The sequence below is a fragment of the Balaenoptera musculus genome, chromosome 2 (genome assembly GCF_009873245.2).
Source record: "Balaenoptera musculus isolate JJ_BM4_2016_0621 chromosome 2, mBalMus1.pri.v3, whole genome shotgun sequence".
Lineage (NCBI taxonomy): Eukaryota > Metazoa > Chordata > Mammalia > Artiodactyla > Balaenopteridae > Balaenoptera > Balaenoptera musculus.
The window spans coordinates 141,394,126-141,414,339 of NC_045786.1; the positions used below are offsets into that span (position 1 = coordinate 141,394,126).

Here is a 20,214-nt window from a genome sequence, read left to right on the forward strand (position 1 = left end):
TTGTCTTGGCACCCTTGTTGATAATCAATTGCCTGTAAATGTTAGAGTTTATTTCTGGTCTCTTAATTCTATTCCATAGATTTCTGTCTATCTTTATGCTGGTATCTCATTGTGGTTTTAATTAGCATTTTTCCTAATCATTAATGGTGTTGAATATCTTTCCAAGTGTTTATTTTTTGCCATTTGTATATCTTTGGTGGTCAAATTTCTTGCCTCTTTTTAACAATTGTATTATTTGACTTATTGAGTTGTAAGAGTATTTATAGTGAATATAAGTATTTTGCAAATATTTCTCCCTTTTTATAGCTTGCCTTTTCATTTTAACAGTATCTTTTAGTGGCATATTCTGGGGTGGCTATTCTGCCACTTTTTCAGTGGATCCTAAAAACCTTGTGGTATCAACAGATCTTTTTGCAACTGATTGGATAATAAGGCTTGGGGAAGATCTTGGAGATAGTGCTATAATTAACAATAGTAGGGAAGAAGTTGAGGTCAGTTTGGGATATATTGAAATTGAGATTCTGGTGACATCCATGTAAAAATGTACTTTCTGTTCCCTCAATCCGGAACCCTTTATTTCTGGATCTTCCCACAACTGACTTTTTTTTTTTTTTTTTATCATTCAAGTCTCAGCTTAAATATCATCTCCTAAAATAGGCCTTCCCTGACCATCTTATCTAATGTTGCCCCTTCCAAACATCACTGTCTATTGTATAACCCTGTTTTACTTTCTTTATAATTCTTTCTCTGAATTCATCTTACTGTGTATTTGCTTTTTATTATCTTTTACCATATCAGAATGTAATCTCCCATTAGGACAGGATCCTCTTCTATCTTGGTCTTCAATGTAGCATCAACTTTCCCCCCTCTGAATTAACTGTGGTTCTTGTCTGTCAGATTCTTTTTGAATCTTTTTGGATCCTAAACTTCTCATTTTCTTGGCTTTATGAAACTATTTATAAGGTTTAAAATGGATCCAGAAGTTGTAGTTAAAACAAAGAAAAAAACCAAAAACTGCATTTTTGTTTGAGCCTAACCTAGAGATAAAAAAGAAAAGTCATTAAAAATAATCTACAAAAGGGTCTTGTGCTTTTTTTAAAAAGCTTTTAAACCAGTTATGTTTACCTCTTTCTCATCATTGACTTCAGGTAATTTATACTGATTTTAATTGATGTTCATTAGAGATGGGTGTGTGTACATTTTTATTGCTTTATACTGAGAAATCCTAGTCATCTGCAAACAGAATTGGATATCATATTGAATTAACTTTTCTCTCCCATTCCCTCCCTCTAAAAGACACTACAGACTTTTACACTTGATTAATTGTCTCTTTTCTGTTTTACAGAGTAAGAAAGTTAGTCTGAGTTCTGTGAAAAATCAGAGAACTAAGGATAGTAGACAAGGACTTTCCAATTTGCATAATGTAAGTTCTTTTCACTATTCTTGGCCTGAATTTTGTGTTAGCTGACAAAGCTGTTTCTATGGAAACAAATAGTGCAACTTCTTAGAATGTCAGAGGAATGCTGATCACTTAAAATGAGACTTACCAGCTGCTGGTCAAAGGGCATTACTCCTGGGAGAAGGGGAGGAAGGATGAATTGAAAAAAAAATCTAGAGCTCTAAATGCTAGTGTAGACCAACTGTGTTTATGCATATGAAGTATATGTTTTACATTTCCCTTTGCCTAAAAGTTAGGATACTGATTATATAGAAACTGGTCTTCCTGCTAACAGTTCATGTTTCCCAGCTCTCACACAAATGGTTTTGTTTCTTGGTGTGGAGTTTTCAGTGGGCCTATATCCCTCAGGCTATTTCAGGCCCCCCAGTCTCAATCATTTGTACTTATTGAAGCTTATTTAGCTTCTTTTTACCCCCTTCTTCTATATTCAGTTCACATAAGCAGAGTCCTTTCTCTCCGACAGTTCAAAGTTAGCATTGAAATAGCTTTGGCCTGCAAGCCTGAAAATTCATTTTCTTCTTTTGTGGAATGTGTAAAGAGTTTTGCTTTGTTTTTAAAATTTTTCTTTCTTTTTTTTTTCCTTGGGGGTGGTGGGTATAAGCTGGGATTTTGATTAGGATTTGAAATGTGGGCCTTTGAGGCATTTTTAAAACAATTTATTTATAATTAGAGGATTGAGATGAGAGGAATACTCTTAGGGCCAGCGGCTTGTAACTATATTATCTGCATAAGTCAGTCTTTTATTTACATATAAGGAGGTAATTCTCTAGTTCAGTCATTTACCAGCCTCCAAATTGTCAAACAAAGGACTGTAGGGTTTTTTCCCGAGAGTGACAGAGTAATTCCTTTGGACTGGTTCTCTTTCATTGTTTATTGTTATGTGATGACTACATAAATGAGCTAGAATATTCATGGTTTGCCTGTTTAAAAATTATAATGATCTTTAATGCTAAAACTGTGGGACACAGCATAATGTTTCTTTGATTCTGGAGGAATCTGTCATGGACCTCATGAATTAACTTGTGAGCATTATGAAGTCTTTCGGAGTGTTGGTATGGTGAGATCATTATTTAACTGGGGTGATCTGGAAAAATTTCTTGAAGGAATAGTGATTTGTGGTAGATCTTGAAAGCAGAAGATGAAAGGAGAAGCAGTTCTTATTTCTTAGTTCGTAAGACATTTGGGCAGGAAGAGAAAGATATGGGATAGGCAGGCACAAATGAGGAAGCTAACTTAGAAGGCTTGTACAGGAAAGTAGTAAAAGATACAGTTAGAAAGTTTGGATTTACCTTGTGAGTTTGGACTCTATTCTCTAGGCAATATGAAAGCCATCAGCTGTTCTGAACACAGGAGTAATTTGCTCATATGGTTAATTAGGCGTTTATCCCTTAACTAGTTATCAGGGCTATAGAGATCAATAAGACAGATCCCTGCTGATTAGATCATTTACCTGTATGACGTATAATCACCTTGAAATTGTGTCTAAAACTAAACCCATAATACCCTTTAATTTATCTCCCCTTCTATCTAATTCTCCTTCTCTTGAATTCTCCATCTTAGTTAATGACATTGCTGTCCACCTAGTGACCCAAGGATAGTGGCCATGAAGTCACACTGCCTGGGTTCATATTCTGAAGCCTCCAGTTTGCTTGATCTTATACTAGGCAGTGTCACGGATCCAGAGATGGGTCGGCATGGTTCCTGACTTCCAAGTGTTTCTAGTCTGGTGGGGCAGACAGACACAGATACAAATAGCTGTAGTCGAGTTTGATCAGAGATGTGATAGGGATTGTGGGATTTCAGAGGAGGCACATATCCAGTTTGGGAAATTATGGAAATCCAGAGGAGGATGTATTTGAGCTGAGACTTAAAAGGAAAATAGGCAAGGATTAGATCCTAGGCAGTCTGGTTCTCTGGAGCCTGTACTCTCTTAAACATTGTGCAGTCTTGGGTAACTGGGGAGATATAGTGGCATTGATTAGAATTGAGAATGGAGGAAAAGGATCAAGGAGAATAGAGGGGATTAAAGGGAAATATGAGTTTAATTATGGACACATTAATTTCTAGATCTCTGTGAGACATTTTGGTAGATAAACTAATGGGCAGGGATCCTGTCTCTGTAGCCCTAGTACCTAGCCAGGGGTAAGTGCTCAACTAAATTTATGCTCAGATCACCCCTTTTTTCTAAATCTTTGACGGCTTTCTTACTGCCTTGAGATTAAGGACTTATATTTAAGACCTTTCATAAGTTGGACCCAGTCAAATTTTCTAGCCAGTATGCTCTTATACAAACTGACTGCTATAGTTCAACTAGCCTTGTTTGTACTTTTCCCATAACTTTTATTTTTCTGTCTTTAGTTCATATGGCCTCTTTCTTTTTCCTTCATCCTGTCTTCAAGGCCTACTTCAATTCCCATTCCTCATTTATAAAACAGGCATATTTGGACCTACTTTTAGAGTTTTAGTGAGGATTAAATGAGTGAATACTGTGTGAAGTGCTTGCAGTAGTGTCTGGCATAGAATTATGTGCTCAGTAAATGTTGTAGTTGTTGTTACCACTACTACTACTACTTCTTCTACTGTTACTACTTCCTTCTCTTCTTTTTGCCCTGCTGTATGAAATATGGACACCAAGTTTTAGGAATTCTGTAACCTACATGCTTCTTTTTTTTTTTTTTAATTTTTATTTATTTATTTATATTTATTTATGGCTGTGTCGGGTCTTCGTTTCTGTGCGAGGGCTTTCTCTAGTTGCGGCAAGTGGGGGCCACTCTTCATCGCGGTGCGCGGGCCTCTCATTATCGCGACCTCTCCTGTCGCAGAGCACGGGCTCCAGACGCGCAGGCTCAGTAGTTGTGGCTCACGGGCCCAGTTGCTCCGCGGCATGTGGGATCTTCCCAGACCAGGGCCGGAACCTGTGTCCCCTGCATTGGCAGGCAGACTCTCAACCACTGCGCCACCAGGGAAGCCCTACATGCTTCTTTAATATAACTTTTCTTCATTCTCACTATCTAAAATTAGTTCAGGACCCCAATTCTTTCTTTCTTTCTTTCTTTTTTTTTTTTTTTCTGGCTGCATTAGATCTTCGTTGCTGCGTGCTGGTTTTCTCTAGTCGCGGCATGCGGGGGCTACTCTTCCTTGTGGAGCATGGGCTCTAGGCACGTGGGCTTCAGTAGTTGTGGCACGTGGGCTCAGTAGTTGTGGCTCGTGGGCTCTAGAGCACAGGCTCAGTAGTGTGGTGCATGTGCTTAGTTGCTCTGCGGCCTGTGGGATCTTCCCAGACCAGGGCTCGAACCTGTGTCCCCTGCATTGGCAGGCGGATTCTCAACCACTGCGCCACCAGGGAAGCCCAGGACCCCATTTCTTACAGTTGCCCTCAAACTGGTCTCATTGCCACCCTTCAGTCTATCCTCTAGTCTTCTACCAGAGTGATATTTCTCTTAAAGTGAGTGTGATCATGTTAGTCCCTGCTTTAAATCCTATGATGATTCTTACTACTTTCAGGATAAAGGTCAAAGTTTTCATCTGTTACTCTTCTGCATCTGGCCCCCTGCTTGCCTTTCTAGTTTTATCATTATTCATGTATGACATGCTCCCATCGTCCCATCCAGCCATTTTGCATTCCATTCTACCTTCTGCAAGTGCCATATTCTCACGCTCTTCCTTCCTTTTGGTCTTGTGTTTCCCTCTGCCTGGAACAGACTGTTCTATCTGGCTAATTTTTAGTTGTTTTTTGAAATACTGCTGGAAGAAATGCGTCCTTATGTTTTGAGGGTTTGCTATGACTTTATCACAGTCTAAATTTTAGAGCCCATCTTCTGAATTTATAACGTTTCTAAGTTCAGTTGAACAAATACTTAATGGACATTTCCTATATGACATGTATTGTGTTAAGTACAGGGAAGGTATAAAAATAAGACATAAATGACCCGTTTTTAACAAATTTAGAATCTAATGAGGAGAAATCAACTGGGAAGAATAATCATTCATTTTCTTTGCTGTCTCTCCCAGTGGACTATGAACACTCTAAGGGAGATGACCAAAATGGAGATTTAAGTGAATTAATATCAGGTTGCAGAAATTTTTCTGAGGGTAAAAGCCTAGATCCAGATAGACAAGCATGATTATAGTCCAAGCATGAGAACTCTGACTGAGACCACCTGGCCTAGTTTCTCTTGCATGATTGTAATTTCCACCCCCATGATTTAGTACAGTGAATATGGACACAATCTTATCATTTTTAAGCTAAGTTTTCATTTCAGATCATAATTTTTGTAGACTAGCATATATATAAATAAAAAATACTCATGATTAAATTTGATTTTTAATATCCCATAAATGTTGTAAATAGAGAAAGTTGAGAGTTTTAATTTTCTGGAAGTACGTATACTCTTAAATTTTTAAAATTAAAATTAAACATAGCACTACAGTAACTCCTACATAAATTTCTGCTTACTTGTAATGAAAATATTAAATAAGATAAATTTGCATTTGCATATAATCAATATTATAAAACAAGAATTATCTAACATAATTTTTTTAATATTTAAATTCATTTATTTGTTTTATTTTTGGCTGCGTTGGGTCTTTGTTGCTGCGCACGGGCTTTCTCTGGTTGCAGCGAGCGGGGGCTACTCTTTGTTGCGGTGCACGGGCTTCTCACTGCGTGGCTTCTCTTGTTGCGGAGCATGGGCTCTAGGCTCACGAGCTTCAGTAGTTGCAGCACGCAGGCTCAGTAGTTGTGGCTCATGGGCTCTAGAGCGCAGACTCAGTAGTTGTGGCACACTGGCTTAGTTGCTCCGTGGGCATGTGGGATCTTCCCAGACCAGGGACCAGGGCTCGAACCCGTGTCCCCTGTGTTGGCAGGCGGATTCTTAACCACTGCGCCACCAGGGAAGCCCCTATCTAACATAATTCTAATAGCTCTCGTTTTAATGAAAAAGAAGGCAATTTAATGGTAAATAAGGTATTTCTATGTAGATCGCATAATTATAAAAAAACAGAGAGCTATAATTTGGATGGAAGACAGAAAAATCTACCAAAATTCTTGTGAAAATGTAATTCTAGTGGCTCACGTAGCTTGCATCTGTTTTCCTGATTATTGATCTAGTGGTTTTCCTGGTAGTCTAGGTGGGTTTGTGTTAAGCAGTCTGTGACAAGATGTTTGCTTGAGAGAAGATTGGCTGGCATTAGGAATATTGTCTGAAAACTCAGCTTTTGCTTAGTTGGCATGTTCTCTAACCAACCTATTAACTGGAGTGCTACTCAACTCAAGGAGGTAGTAGGTTTATTATTGTAAATATTTTTAAAGTCTTGAGCAAAAGAAGACTAATTAGATTTAATGTGTGGGTTTGCACATATATAAACAATCTGCCTAGTTATGCCCAAGAAATAGCTTGACGAAAAGCCATTGTCATCCAGTAAAATATTTTTCTTGTCTAAAATATGTTGAAGGATTTTTAAAATAGGAGAATCAAATTAATACTAAGAATTAATATAAGTAGTTTTTAGTTCTAAAACTTTATCTCATTTAAAACTCAGAACAGGGGACTTCCCTGGTGGTCTGGTCGTTAAGACTTCGCCTTCCAGTTAAGGGGGTGCGGGTTCAATCCCTGGTTGGGGAGCTAAGATCCCACATGCCTCGCGGCCAAAAAACCAAACCATAAAACAAGCAATATTGTAACAAATACAATAAAATACTTTAAAAATGGTCCACATCAAAAAAATCTTAAAAAAAAAACTCAGAACAATTCTATGAATAAATTTTCCAAAGGAATCTAAGGTTCAGAGAGAGAAACTAGGCTTAAATCATAAAGCTAGAGGAAGTAGCAGAGCCAGAATTAAAATTCAGTCTTCTGGTCTCCAAGTCCAATATGTTCTTGTTTGCTGTATAGTGTGACTTTAAAACATTTTTGAGTGGTAACAGATACTACCGTTTTCTCTAAATGAATCCTCGTAAAGAATTAACCCTAATTCTTTTTTTACTGCCACCAGTTATAAAGACTGATAACTGACATAGTCTTTTTCTCACTTAAGGTAGTTTTATCCTGTAGATGCCTTAGCTGCTAATTAAAATTTCTTTTTCATTGGGTATCTTCTTCATCTCATAAACTCCTAAAGATGAATTGTCTCCCACAGCGCTGCCTTTATGTCGAGTCAACAACATGGCTTCCTGTATGCCAGGTTCTTTAGCAGTTAACTAGGAAGGGATTTCAATCTCATGTATATTAATTGAGCATAAAGGATTGTGTTGAGACAACTGTGAAGATGATTAAAATACCTTTACACCTTAAATATCTCATTTTCTACTAAACTAGTACCCAGAACCTTCTTCTTTTCTTGCTGTGCTAAACTTTCTAATACATCATTTTTCTTAGCTGTAAAATTAAACAGTATACTTGAGAGGGTACTTTTTTTCTTGAAACAACTTGTTTTCCTCAGATCTATAAAATGAAAGGAAAATATTTAATCTGTATAGCAAGATAATATTATATACTTATGAGATATTTTCTATATTGTGTAGAGATAGAGATTGGAAGTGGACTATGTAAAAAAATCTACTTTTATATTGTAATTCTTATACTTTTTTTCCCCATCTTTCCCCTTAGATTTCCTTCATGGATACATTTTCATAGCATTATTATGTGATGTGAGAAGTTTTTTTTTTTTTTTTTTGAAGTAACATGGATTTTATACTACAGAATCAAGAGATTGGCTTTATAGGAAAAATTGAATTATAAAAAGTGGTACGGGTTTTTATAGATAACCATGACAACATCCCATATGAATGGGCATGTTACTGAGGAATCAGACAACGAAGTAAAAAATGTTGATCTTGCATCACCAGAGGAACATCAGAAGCACCGAGAGATGGCTGTTGACTGCCCTGGAGATTTGGGCACCAGGATGATGCCAGTACGTCGAAGTGCACAGTTGGAACGTATTCGGCAACAACAGGAGGACATGAGGCGTAGGCGAGAGGAAGAAGGGAAAAAAACAAGAACTTGACCTTAATTCTTCCATGAGACTTAAGAAACTAGCCCAAATTCCTCCAAAAACTGGAATAGATAACCCTATATTTGATACAGAGGAAGGAATTATCTTAGAAAGTCCTCATTATGCTGTGAAAATATTAGGTAAGTAAAAACAGTAGAATAATAGAAAATGTTTTGCTTTTGTTTCTCTTGCCTTAACACAAATGTGTATAGGAAGGAGGAGGGATATAAGACAATGTAAGTAATAGCAATTTGAATTCAGACCAAGATCAGTTCCTTTCTCGGAAAGGCCATATGACCATTGTTTTCTGTTAGCCATGTAGAGCTAAAGCACATATCCTAAATGTTCAGTCACTACAACATAATTTTTGTATCTAATCTTTGAATTAAAAATTTCTGTATGAGGCCTAACTTTTAAAGCCTTGAAATTCACGTTTTATTTCAAACTCAAATTTTATATCAAAATTACTGAAAAGTAGTTTTCAGATTTTGAATTTCTGATTTCCTTAAGGTTTGTAAAATAGTAATAAAATTAATATATGTAGCTTAACATTGATTTGATTTTCTTTAATTAATGGCTGTTAATGAGAAGAACTGGTGTTATTCCTATGGCATAATACACATAAAACATGGCTTAAAAGTCCCTATACTAACTATTCCCAAATTTCATTTTGTGAAGAAAACAAAAAAACTAGTGCCATGAGATATTAATAGATATAAATAAAAAAGAATTCTGTGATCAAATAAATTTTGAGAACACTGGGTTAAATAAGTTAAACAGCTTCTTATTACAGTACTTCTTGTAGCTTTAGAATCTAATAGGCATTATGAATCTATAAGAGAAATTGATGTCAAATGTGTTTCCAAACTTAAAATATTTCATAATTGAACTTACTGCCCTCTCTTCTTACACACACACAGGAGAGATTCCTGAACTAGTGTCAGTGGTATACATTAACTTGTGTTCCCTTAAAACCAGGCTAACTAAAAGAAAGTATTTTATTTCTTAGTGGTTTATTATTTATAGATGTGAAAAGAGAGACACTTCACTTTTCTATGGAAGGAGAGGGTTTTTGTTGTTGTTGTTTTGCCATTTATTTAAGTGTCTATTGAATCCTGTACTAGATGCTGTAGCAAACAGCTTTCTGTTTAGTACTCACAGTAGTCCTGTTAACAGGGCTCTGTAATATCCATTACAGAAGAAGAAATTGAACCTCAGTTAAATCACTTGTGTAAGACTCCATGCTAAGTGGTAGGGCCAAGTTTGAATTTGCCTAATCTGGATATGCAGTTGATGTACTGCAAAGAACAGAGGGTTTGAGTGGAGACTGATATCCAGCCTGCTCTTCACTCAGTAGACCAGAGCTTTGGCTACCAAGAGTGGAACACCTTTTTCTGATTTACTCAAAGGTACCATATGTACTATCTCTCTGTATATAGTATACCATATGTATTAAATCTATATATATAAAGGTACCATATATACTGTATATGGTATATACACCATATATACTAAATCTAGTCTAGAACAGTTTCTACTTTATCACAACATCTGCTTCTTTTCTTTGCTATACATTTACTAAGGATCCACATTTCTTGACAGAAAGCAGTGTGCATACTTCTCTGTGATTTAAGAAATCACAGGTGTGTTCAGTCATAGTGAAGTCTGCTAAATGCCTTCAGATGAAAGGCATTATAGTGAAAACAGAAAGATTACATATTTTTTAAAATACATTTATGTGAAGGAATTTTATGCTCTTTTTTCCTAAGAGTTTTGTTAGAGTAAAATTATTTCATTCCCAATTGCCTCTTATTGGCCTTCATCTCCTACCACTCCATTATTTTTTATTAAAATATTCTGTAAATATTCTCTGTGACTTGGAGAAAGCTTACATTGTAACATATCCAACCCAAGCCTGGATTGAGTCTTCTGGGTTTCTGTTTAAATTTCTTTAAAGATTAATGTATTTGTCCATTTGCTTTCATTGAATCAGGCATAAAAGTCCATCTAATAGACAATATTCGTGTAATCTCCATGAGGAAACAAATACAGCTTAAGCCAGATTCACTTAGGGAATTTTTATTTATTTTTTTACCTAACCACAGAAAATTGGAGACCATTTCTCTTAAATTTTTTGCTTTTTCCTATTTCTTTTTGTATGCTGCTTGGTTAAACTTTCTACAACTATAGATTAAAGCACAGATATATTTTCTTCCAACTTGCAGTCCAGTGTGGTTTTAAAAATTATCTTTGTGCAATCTTTGAACGTAAGGCTGTTTTACATATTTTATTTTAAAGTAATTTGAAATGTATTACCAGGTATCTGTAAGTCATTTCTTGGATAGGAGAATATTTCATATTTTGAGAAATAAGTGATAGATTTAATTTTAATACACAACACAAATGTGTTAAGTGTAGGAAACAGGAAAAGTTATCGTAAGTTATAAGGTTGTTATCGTCAGTCAAATCTTTAGTTTTTGGATATACTCAGTTTTAAGTGTTCATTTTAAAATGAAGTATATTAGCTTTGTATCAGACATTTTTTTTTTCCTGTTTATAATTTGCTAACACATCAGACTACAACAGTACTCCCTTAAAGTTGTATGAGTCTCCCTGCCAGTGTTTTGATTAATACACACATGCCAGGAGACAACTTCTCAGCCTTTTTCACAGCCAGAAACAGCAACCTTGTTTTAAATGAGGGAAGGATGGGGCAACTGATTTATTTCTTTGAGAGGGAGCCTTCAGTTTCCAAATGATACATCATCATTTATCTGTGAGTAGAGGAAATTCTCCTTAAAGAATTGAAAATGTGATTGGAAAGGTTAGATACTTTATTTATCTGGGTGGTGGTTTTTTTAATGAACGTATTTATAAATTTGGCACTGTATAATAATAAAAATGCAGGGATGGAATTAATAGAAAATATTCAGAAAGGATAAACTGAATTTTCTTGTTTAAAAGCAGTTAGAATCTTATTGAAAATTAGAAAATAGTGATGTGGAAATTTCAAATGAATAATTAATATTAGTAGTATAAATTATAAGAATTTTGATATATTAGGGAGGCTTTCCTTAAAATTCGCAGGAGTTATTCAAACTTGCTTTGCTACAAATAAAATATCATTGTTTTGTTCTCTTTCATAAGTAAAGCAAGCTACCTTGTGAGAAAAATTCTGAGAAAAGAGCAGAATGCAGGTAGGATGAGGTAGAGTAGGATCATCTTCAGATGTCTTTAGATTATAGATTTCACTGTTTGATTGATTTTTATAGTCAAAGATAAGTAATTTTGGGCCAGGATTGTGGACAAGTAAATATAGTAGACAGAACATTTAAAGGGAATAAACTAAGAAACATTGCTATCTATCATAGATGTCACTGTATGATTATCACACTTTTGAAGAGACCTTAGGAAAGGCACACACACCCACCCATCACACAACCATGGTGAGCTATCTGTTTTGTGGCTATAAGGAGATTCTTGAAATTTGTGATTAGGGGCTTTCTGATTTACACCAGATGCTACTAGTGTTAAGAAAAAATAAAAAAGAGACACCAATGGGAAGAAAACTAGGATGAATAAAATATTTTCATAATATTAATAATACCATGTTTCAGTCTTTATTAGTATCTACATAGTTTTTGCCAGGTGTCTCTGAATATTCAAACTTTTAAGTCAAGAGTATTCTTGTGTTTGATGTTATAAAATAAAATATTTCTTCCACATTTGTTTCTGATGTTATTTGACTTTTGATTGACCGTGGGAAATGCTGGAATTTTGCTGGATTGTGATAAACTTTTTTTAAGATTGGCTTTTAAAATAAAGTTTATTTAAAGACAACAAACAAAATTCCAGTGCCAATAAACCTTGAGTTCATACGTTTCTGAGAAGTTAATTATTCTTGCTATTAAATTTTTCCTCAACTGCTATAGATATTTCCAAACTTTATTAGCCATTCTTTGAGAAATTTTTTTTTTTCTGGAAGTGAAATGATTAGACCTATTGGTATTATGTTTAATGTTTAAAATGTTGGGACATTTGACGATTTTTTGATTTGTTCAGATTGCTAAAATTAGAACTAACCTAAAATAAAGATTAAGAAATTCATTAGAATATGTGTATAGTCATGTAATGTTTGGTTATTAAATATGCATAATGCTACTGAAAAATAATTAACTGCTATACCATTTAGTCTTTGACACAATGTGTCAAAACTTCATTCCACCTATTAAGTATTAATAGGTTTTAACTTTTTCCCCTTGCAAAGACTTGCATCATTATATGTTCAGAAATGCATGATATCATTGCATATTGGTACAGGGATGCCTGGAGTCAAATGTAGAGTTTAAATACTTTTTACCTTCACTTGCTATTGACCTTTGACAAGTTACTTAAGTTTCCTGAGGCTCAGTTTCTGTATTTTCTTGAGGACCAAGTGAAAACACATATATAAACATGTTGCACATTGTAAGTTTGACTAAAATTTAACTTTTGTAAGGACCAGAAGCTACCAGAGATCATCTAACCTTTTAGTCCATGAAATTAGTTTGTGGATCTTAACCAGTAATTTTTTATTTCATTTTTTAAAATAACAGCTTTACTATACCCTAAAATTCACTCTTTTGAAGTCTACAATTCATGAGTTTTTAGTACATTCACAAGATTGTGCAGCCATCACCATTATATAGAGTGTTTCCATTACCTCAGAAAGAAACTCTGGACCCATAAGCATTCACTCTCTATTCTCTCCTCCCCCTAACTCCTGACCACCCTAATCTACTTTCTGTGTATTTGTTTATTTGGGACATTTCATCTAACTGAATCATACAGTATATGTGACTTTTTGTGACTGGTTTCTTTTCACATAGCATAATGTCTTCAGGGTTCATCTGTGTTGTAGTATGAACCATTAATTCATTCCTTTTTATGGCTGAATAATATTCCACTGTATGGAAATACCATGTTTTGTTTATCCATTCATCTGTTGGTGGAATGTTTGGGTTGTTTCTACCTTTTAGCTATTGTGAATGGTGCTGTTACAAATATTCACATATAATTTTTTGTTTAAATATCTGTTTTCAATTCTTTGGAGTATATACCTAGGAGTGGAATTGCTGGATCAAATGGTAATTGTGTTTTAACTTTTTGAGGAACTGCCATATTTTCCCCAGTACCTGCACTATTTTACCTTTTCATCAGCAGCATGAGAGGGTTCTAGTTTCTGTACATTCTTGCTTCTATTTGTTATTATATCAATATGTCTTTTTAATTTTAGCCATCCTATCAACCAGTAATTTTTTTAAGAACTAGAAAAAAATAGAAGATATTAAGGTATATTATATTGCACATAAGTATTTATAAATTTTTATTTCAAATAGGGATGTATATACTGGGTTGAGAAATTTAAAAATACACATTTTTAATGGATCACTAACGAAAGTTTGAGAAATAATATCCAAGTCAAACCCACTCATTTTATAGAAAGGCCCAGAGACTTGAGATGGATTTTCCAGTGATATATATTGCAGCTAATAAGTGATCCAAGCCATAACTAGGACCCAGGTATTCTGCCTTCAAATTTGGGTCTTTTTCTTGCTCACCAAACTCATTTAAGTTTTGTCCAGAGAAAAATCATGAAGCTTTTGTACTTGATTGAATAGTAGTCATTTCAATGATATTTTTCCATTGTCTTATATTTAGGGCTAAGGTTTTTGCTCTGCCATCTCTCTCAACTATCTTTGCTTGTGTGCTTGTCTAGAATTTCTTTTTAATTTGTAACCCAATTTTTTAATGATTAATTACTGTTCAGGGTGTTTCATGAGCTTCTTGTTATTTTTAATAAATGCACTTTAACCTAGTCCACTGAAAACCAAAGCTCCGAGATCTGAATTTTATGTCCTTAAATTTAAAAAGAAAAAAAGAAAAAGGAAAGACAACCCATCCCTGCTTTAGCAAAGATTTCCTAAATGAACATTCGAATTTTGATTCAGTGGATAGATGTACTGGAAACTGGTATAATCTCCTCATACTCAATACTATTAAGTTCCTCATCTGAATAGTCAATTTGACTGTACAGTTTAGGGGAAAAGAAGAAATCTTTAAAAGTTTTCAGGAAAAAGTCATGAAGTTGGTTGAAATATAGAAATTTCTGAGGATAGGTTAAAAGAATTGGTATTATTTAAGCAATGAAATGGAAGAATATTAATGCTAGAATAGATATGTAGAAACTGTTTTCATGTGGGGTAAATGATAGCAGTAAGTGAAAATAACAAAGCTAATCCAAGGTAGATGGTTATCTCCATTGCTTTGAAAGATCTCCAGAAACGGAGATTCCTTAGCTTCCTTGAGTAATTTTATTGTTTACCCTTACTGCCAAACAATTCTCCAGGGTCTTGGGTGTTTGAAGATAGAATTTTCAGATAGAGCAACTCTTGGTGATTGCTTTCTGTTGCCCATTTTAGAGTCTTCATTCTTTTATATTTTAGGCAGCCAGGAGAGGGCCAAGGGGAGAGGAGAGTGTTCAGGGGGTGGATTTGTAGGCTGATGTGTGTGTTTGTATTTATCTGATTAATTGTATCCCCAAACCAAATGTAAGTGATTTTTCTTGCTTTTAGATAATATGTCCTCTCTTTTAACATAAATAATCAAGATTTAACTGTTGTATGAAACGTTAGAGGAGATGGGAGACTTAAAACAATGTCTACTGAACATCAAATAAGAGGAAATAGATCAAACTGCAGGGCACGGCATTTGAACTAGATATAAAGAACTTGCTTCTAGGGAAGTTGCTACAGACTAGAGTTTATCACCAAAGCCAGATTTGCCATGCCTGCCTTTGCCTTCCCCTCAGCACAGTGTCTGTCCGCATTTCTCTCTTCCCTCCATCCTCCCTTGTTCTGGGTACTGCTCTTCCTCAGTACCCCCTTCTTTGTTCACTCCCCACTCTACACCTGTGTCATTCTTTCTTGGTAGCCCTGTGTTCCTTATTTATCTCTCTACTTCTCTGTCCATGTGGTTCTTTTTCCTTGTGCCTGTTGTGTCTCTGTGTATGGGAATGGGGAAGGGAGGCTCTGATCTCTGTATATGGGGAGTCTCTGTTCTCTCTATAGTCTGTCCTTTCTTTGTTGTCTATCTTCATCATTATTAGAGAAGAGGGTACATATTTGACAGGATGGATTTAGCTGCATCTGATTAGATTTTTCAAATTTCCTCTGGAATTGCACAGAATTTCGAAGAACTTAGGTGGTTTTCGTTTAAGTGGCACGTAATCTAATTACTACATCATACAATGGAACATTTCTTATGTGTAGAAAATTTGCTGTTTTGCATAAAATGTTCTTGTAAAATGCTTTTAAAGATATACCATATAGAAACAAAGTTTTTTAAACCTACAGCAAAATACCTTTTGAAATTAAGAATTTTTATATGAAACTAAAATGAACGTGTGTCAGAATGAGAATCCCAGAGTTGATATTGCCAACAATTATTTTTCACTATGACATCATACTTAATATCAAAGAAAAGACCTTTTGTCAGAATTCCATTCAGAATTTTCCAATAAAATTTATCATAATCAGTATTTTAAGACTAATGCGATAGGTATTTTTTGCTTTCTATGTGACCTTAAAACTTTATTGGGCAGAGGCAGCATCATTTTTTTTTTTTTTTTTTTTTAGTTTTTTTTTTTTTTAATTTTTTTTTAGCATCATTTTAAATTTCCATTAAATTGATAAACCCTCTGATGAAATTCATGTCTTTATAAATAAGTTTATATCATTTAGTGTTTCATATTTTCTTTTACATATTTATTTGTTTCAGGTATATGTGGTTTAATCCATATCTTCTTGTCAAGCTATATATTTATATTTAATGAAGTCTTAAAAACTCTGAGTGTCTGGTAACTTAATCTGTTCTCTTTGTTCATTAAACATTTGTCATGGAAACATACTTGAACCTGAAGCATGAGAGTACGTGGGGAGCTTTCCTGCCTAAGAATACTATCTGGAAAATTTCCCAGCTAAATTGGCCATGAAAGCAGATATGGAATTTATCTGAAAACTGCCCATTTAAATCATAAGTTATCAATTTTGCTGAACTACTTAGTTACCCAGGCTAGTGCTACACTATCAAAGATGTTTTTACAGTATTTCTCAACAAGATACATAGGCTCTACATTCACAAGAATTGCAGTTTTGGTTTCTTTTGCTGAACTTTCACAGTGTACTGCCTAGCATACTATTGTGATGTTAGAGTTGAAATAAAATACTCTGAGAAAATATTTGAAGCATAAGACACTTGGTTAAAATAGCAGAAATAAAATGCAACAGTATTATAAAAGTAGCATTTGGAGGGTGTATTATATGTGTGAACATGTACAAACACAGTTAACTAGAGGAAATTCTTCCTCCATGTACATGGTAAAATAGAATGTGTAAGCTCCTCTAAATACTAGTCAGTGTACATTGCATGCTACTATATTGAGCAGAAAGACACTTCAGGACAGCTTTTCTAAAGCAGATAAATGACATGTCACAATCAAGCCCTAAAATCTAAAAAAGAAAAAAAAATTATCTTTTTTTAAGCCCTTGGTATGGCAGAAAAAGCACTGCCTTAGAAGTTCAAAAAGATTCTTCACCCAGGTGCCATTTTTCTGTATGACTTCATTCTCTCCATCTGTAGAGATTTGCTCTGAACTATGTATGTCTCAGGTTTTGGTGGGTTTTTTTAAATTGGGAAAAGTTTCTCAGATTTTATGAGGATTAAATAAAATAGTATATATGTATATATGCCTGTAATACAGATATTGTTCTATGTCTTTCTATTCAATATTGGCAGTGACCAGTGTGTAATTCAGGCCAAATACATATTTGTAGTTTTTCAACTACAAATAACGGGTTGGTGATATTTCATTGTGAAAGCTGAGCTTAAGTGCAAATGATCTCAATTTAGTCTGGCAACATTGATTAATGCAATAAGTCTGGAGACAACTCCTAAAAAAAGATAATTTCAGTGAAAACAGTTTTTACTAATTAAAACAACAGAACGTGAATAGGACTTCGTAGAGGTTAGTGAATTTGTAAAGGATGATAATTAACAAGTTTAAATTGGTCTTGATGCTAACCTACAAAATTTGAACCTTAAGCCCAGTTAAAGTTGTTATTTCTGGCACTTGTCATGGTCCTTAAGTTCTCCCGATAGCCTTTACTTAAGTAGATAGGTACTAAGTCAACAGCCTCTTTGGGACTCAGTTGTATTGTTCGTCTGCTTTCAGCCTTCCTATTCCTATAGATCTTATCTTGGTCCCTGATCTGAGAGAAAGACATTTCCAGTTTGACCCTGAGATTTTTTTTTCTTTTCTGGATTTTAAACTGTCCCGGATGGTCTTTATGTCTTTAGAATTCCTCAGTATGAACACAATATGAACAAATTGACCAGATTTACTCTTTCTCTGGAACCTGTATTCCTTACCTAACTTCTTCCTATCAACACGAGAAGCCTACTGATTTCTTAGAATTTTTTTTTTCTTTTTTTTTTTGGCTGCATTGGGTCTTCATTGCTGCACGTGGGCGTTTTCTAGTTGCGGCGAGCGAGGCCTACTCTTCCTTGTGGTGCGCGGGCTTCTCATTGGGTGGCTTCTCTTGATGCGGAGCACAGGCTCTAGGCACGCAGGCTTCAGTAGTTGTGGCACGCGGGCTCAGTAGTTGTGGCTCGTGGGCTCTAGAGCGCAGGCTCAGTAGTTGTGGCGCAGGGGCTTAGTTGCTCCGCGGCACGTGGGATCTTCCCGGACCAGGGCTCGAACCCGTGCCCCCAGCATTGGCAGGTGGATTCTTAACCACTGTGCCACCTGGGAAGCCCCTCTTAGAGCTTTAAAGCAATCATCCCTTTTGGATTAACCACAAAATTTCCTGTTGCCTGTCTGTGCTGCATCTCAGCTGTTAACTGATCTCCTGAAATAAGGCCATTCTCCAGTTTTATCTCTCGTTAAGCCATCCCTAGTTTAGATTACCCTACCTTACTTTTCCTATTTCCTTGCTGGCTTATGACTACAGTATTTTATTTGTGCGTAAAATATTCTAAAAATGAAAATTATATGCTGTGTTTACTACGGAAGTAAGAGAGAGCAACAAAAGGAAATACTGAATAGTTGCAAAGGAGGAACTAGAATAACTATAAAGCAGACACAAAAATTCAACATAGCAATCAGGGTTATTTAGTATAGAAGAAAATAGGTGTGAGTGCTTTAGTTATTCCCAAGTATATTATGTCTTAAAATATTACAATAACTGCTGTTAATATGGCCTGTAAGTCATTGGTTCTTAACCAGAAGGGTACATAGTCAACTTTAAAATATATATATAAAATTAAAGAAGACACAGGAGATTCTGATTGTGTTTGAGGTAGAACTCAGGACATAAATATCTTTGTAAATTTCCTTAGTGATTCTCATAAATATCCTTGATTAAAAACCATTGTTCTGATCTAGCAAGAAAATTTATTTAGTACATTCTGCTTAAGACTGCAGAGATATTTATATAATCTCTGTAATTCTAGTCATTAAGGAAAAAAAATCTAGTAGAAAAATGGTCAAAAGATAAGGAGAAAATCAATGAAAGAAGAAATATAAATGACTATTAACCTTGTGAAAATACATTAAACGTCACTACTAGACAAAGAAATACATGTTTTCCTAACCAGATCACCAAAAGTGAAAATTTTGGGCTGTTTGTAGAAACAAGCACTCAAGTTCTTTGGTGGTAGGAGTATGAGTTAGTACAAATCTGTAGGGCAGTTTGGCAATATGTATCAAAGTTTTAAATGTTTTTATTATTTGATAAGTAATTTTATCCTAAGAATTTATTCTAAAGACATTGGAAAATATCAGATTACAAAACAACATTTACAATGTGACCTCTGTGGTTAAGATCAGCATTTTTTACAAGTCTGAAAGGCTATATATAGAGAGTATAACAAAATAATACCAGTAGTTATAGCTGAGAGGTATAACAAAATAATACCAGTAGTTATAGCTGAGAGGTATGACTTCAGATAAAAAAAATTTTTTTTAATGTCAGTATTTTAGTATCTGTGGATGGCTTTGGTACACAGAGATTATGTAGGAGTTCCTTTGTCTCTAAAATTTTAAATCCCCCTGGGCTTGAAGAGACATAGTAGGGAGTTTGTTACCTTCTGGACTGTCTAAAGTTGCTTATTGATTTCATTCAACAATGAGATCCGGAAGCTCCTGATTTTCTCATTGCCCTGACAACCAGGCTGAGCCCCTTTAAACAATTACTGAAATTTTATACAGAAGTCTCTGTATCCACTCAGAAAGTCTATAGTCTCCTTAAGATTGTAGTCAATTACCTTAACTACTTTGTTGGTTTTGTAATTCTTTTTCCTTTTAAGATATTTAAATGTTTTCCTGTTTTGCTCTAAAGATACTTTAAGGCTATTGAATTCTTTATACTCAGGGAGTTCTTTATACACTTAGGTAATTCTGTGGTAACTTCTTCGAATTTAATGAAATCTGACACTCCATATTCTTCCCCCACCCCAGCTTTATTGAAGTATAGTTGGCAAAAAAATTTTATATATCTAAAGTGTACAATGTGATATTGTGAAATATTTACCACAATTAAGTTGATTAACACATCCATCACCTCACGTAGTTACCTTTTGTGTGTGTGGTGAGAATGCTTAAGATGTACTCTCAGCAAATTTCCAGTATACAATACAGTATTATTGACTGTAGTCACCAT

At 34.9% G+C, this 20,214-nt stretch overlaps 1 protein-coding gene across 1 annotated transcript in view; it reads left to right on the plus strand.

Moving 5' to 3' along the window:
- MPP5 (membrane palmitoylated protein 5) overlaps nt 1-20,214 on the plus strand; it is a 103,154-nt gene that overhangs the window by 28,685 nt on the left and 54,255 nt on the right. The window contains 3 exon segments of the mRNA XM_036844044.1: nt 1,346-1,423; nt 8,068-8,446; nt 8,448-8,595. Coding sequence (XP_036699939.1) covers nt 8,228-8,446; nt 8,448-8,595 — 367 coding nt within the window. The 5' untranslated portion in view covers nt 1,346-1,423; nt 8,068-8,227.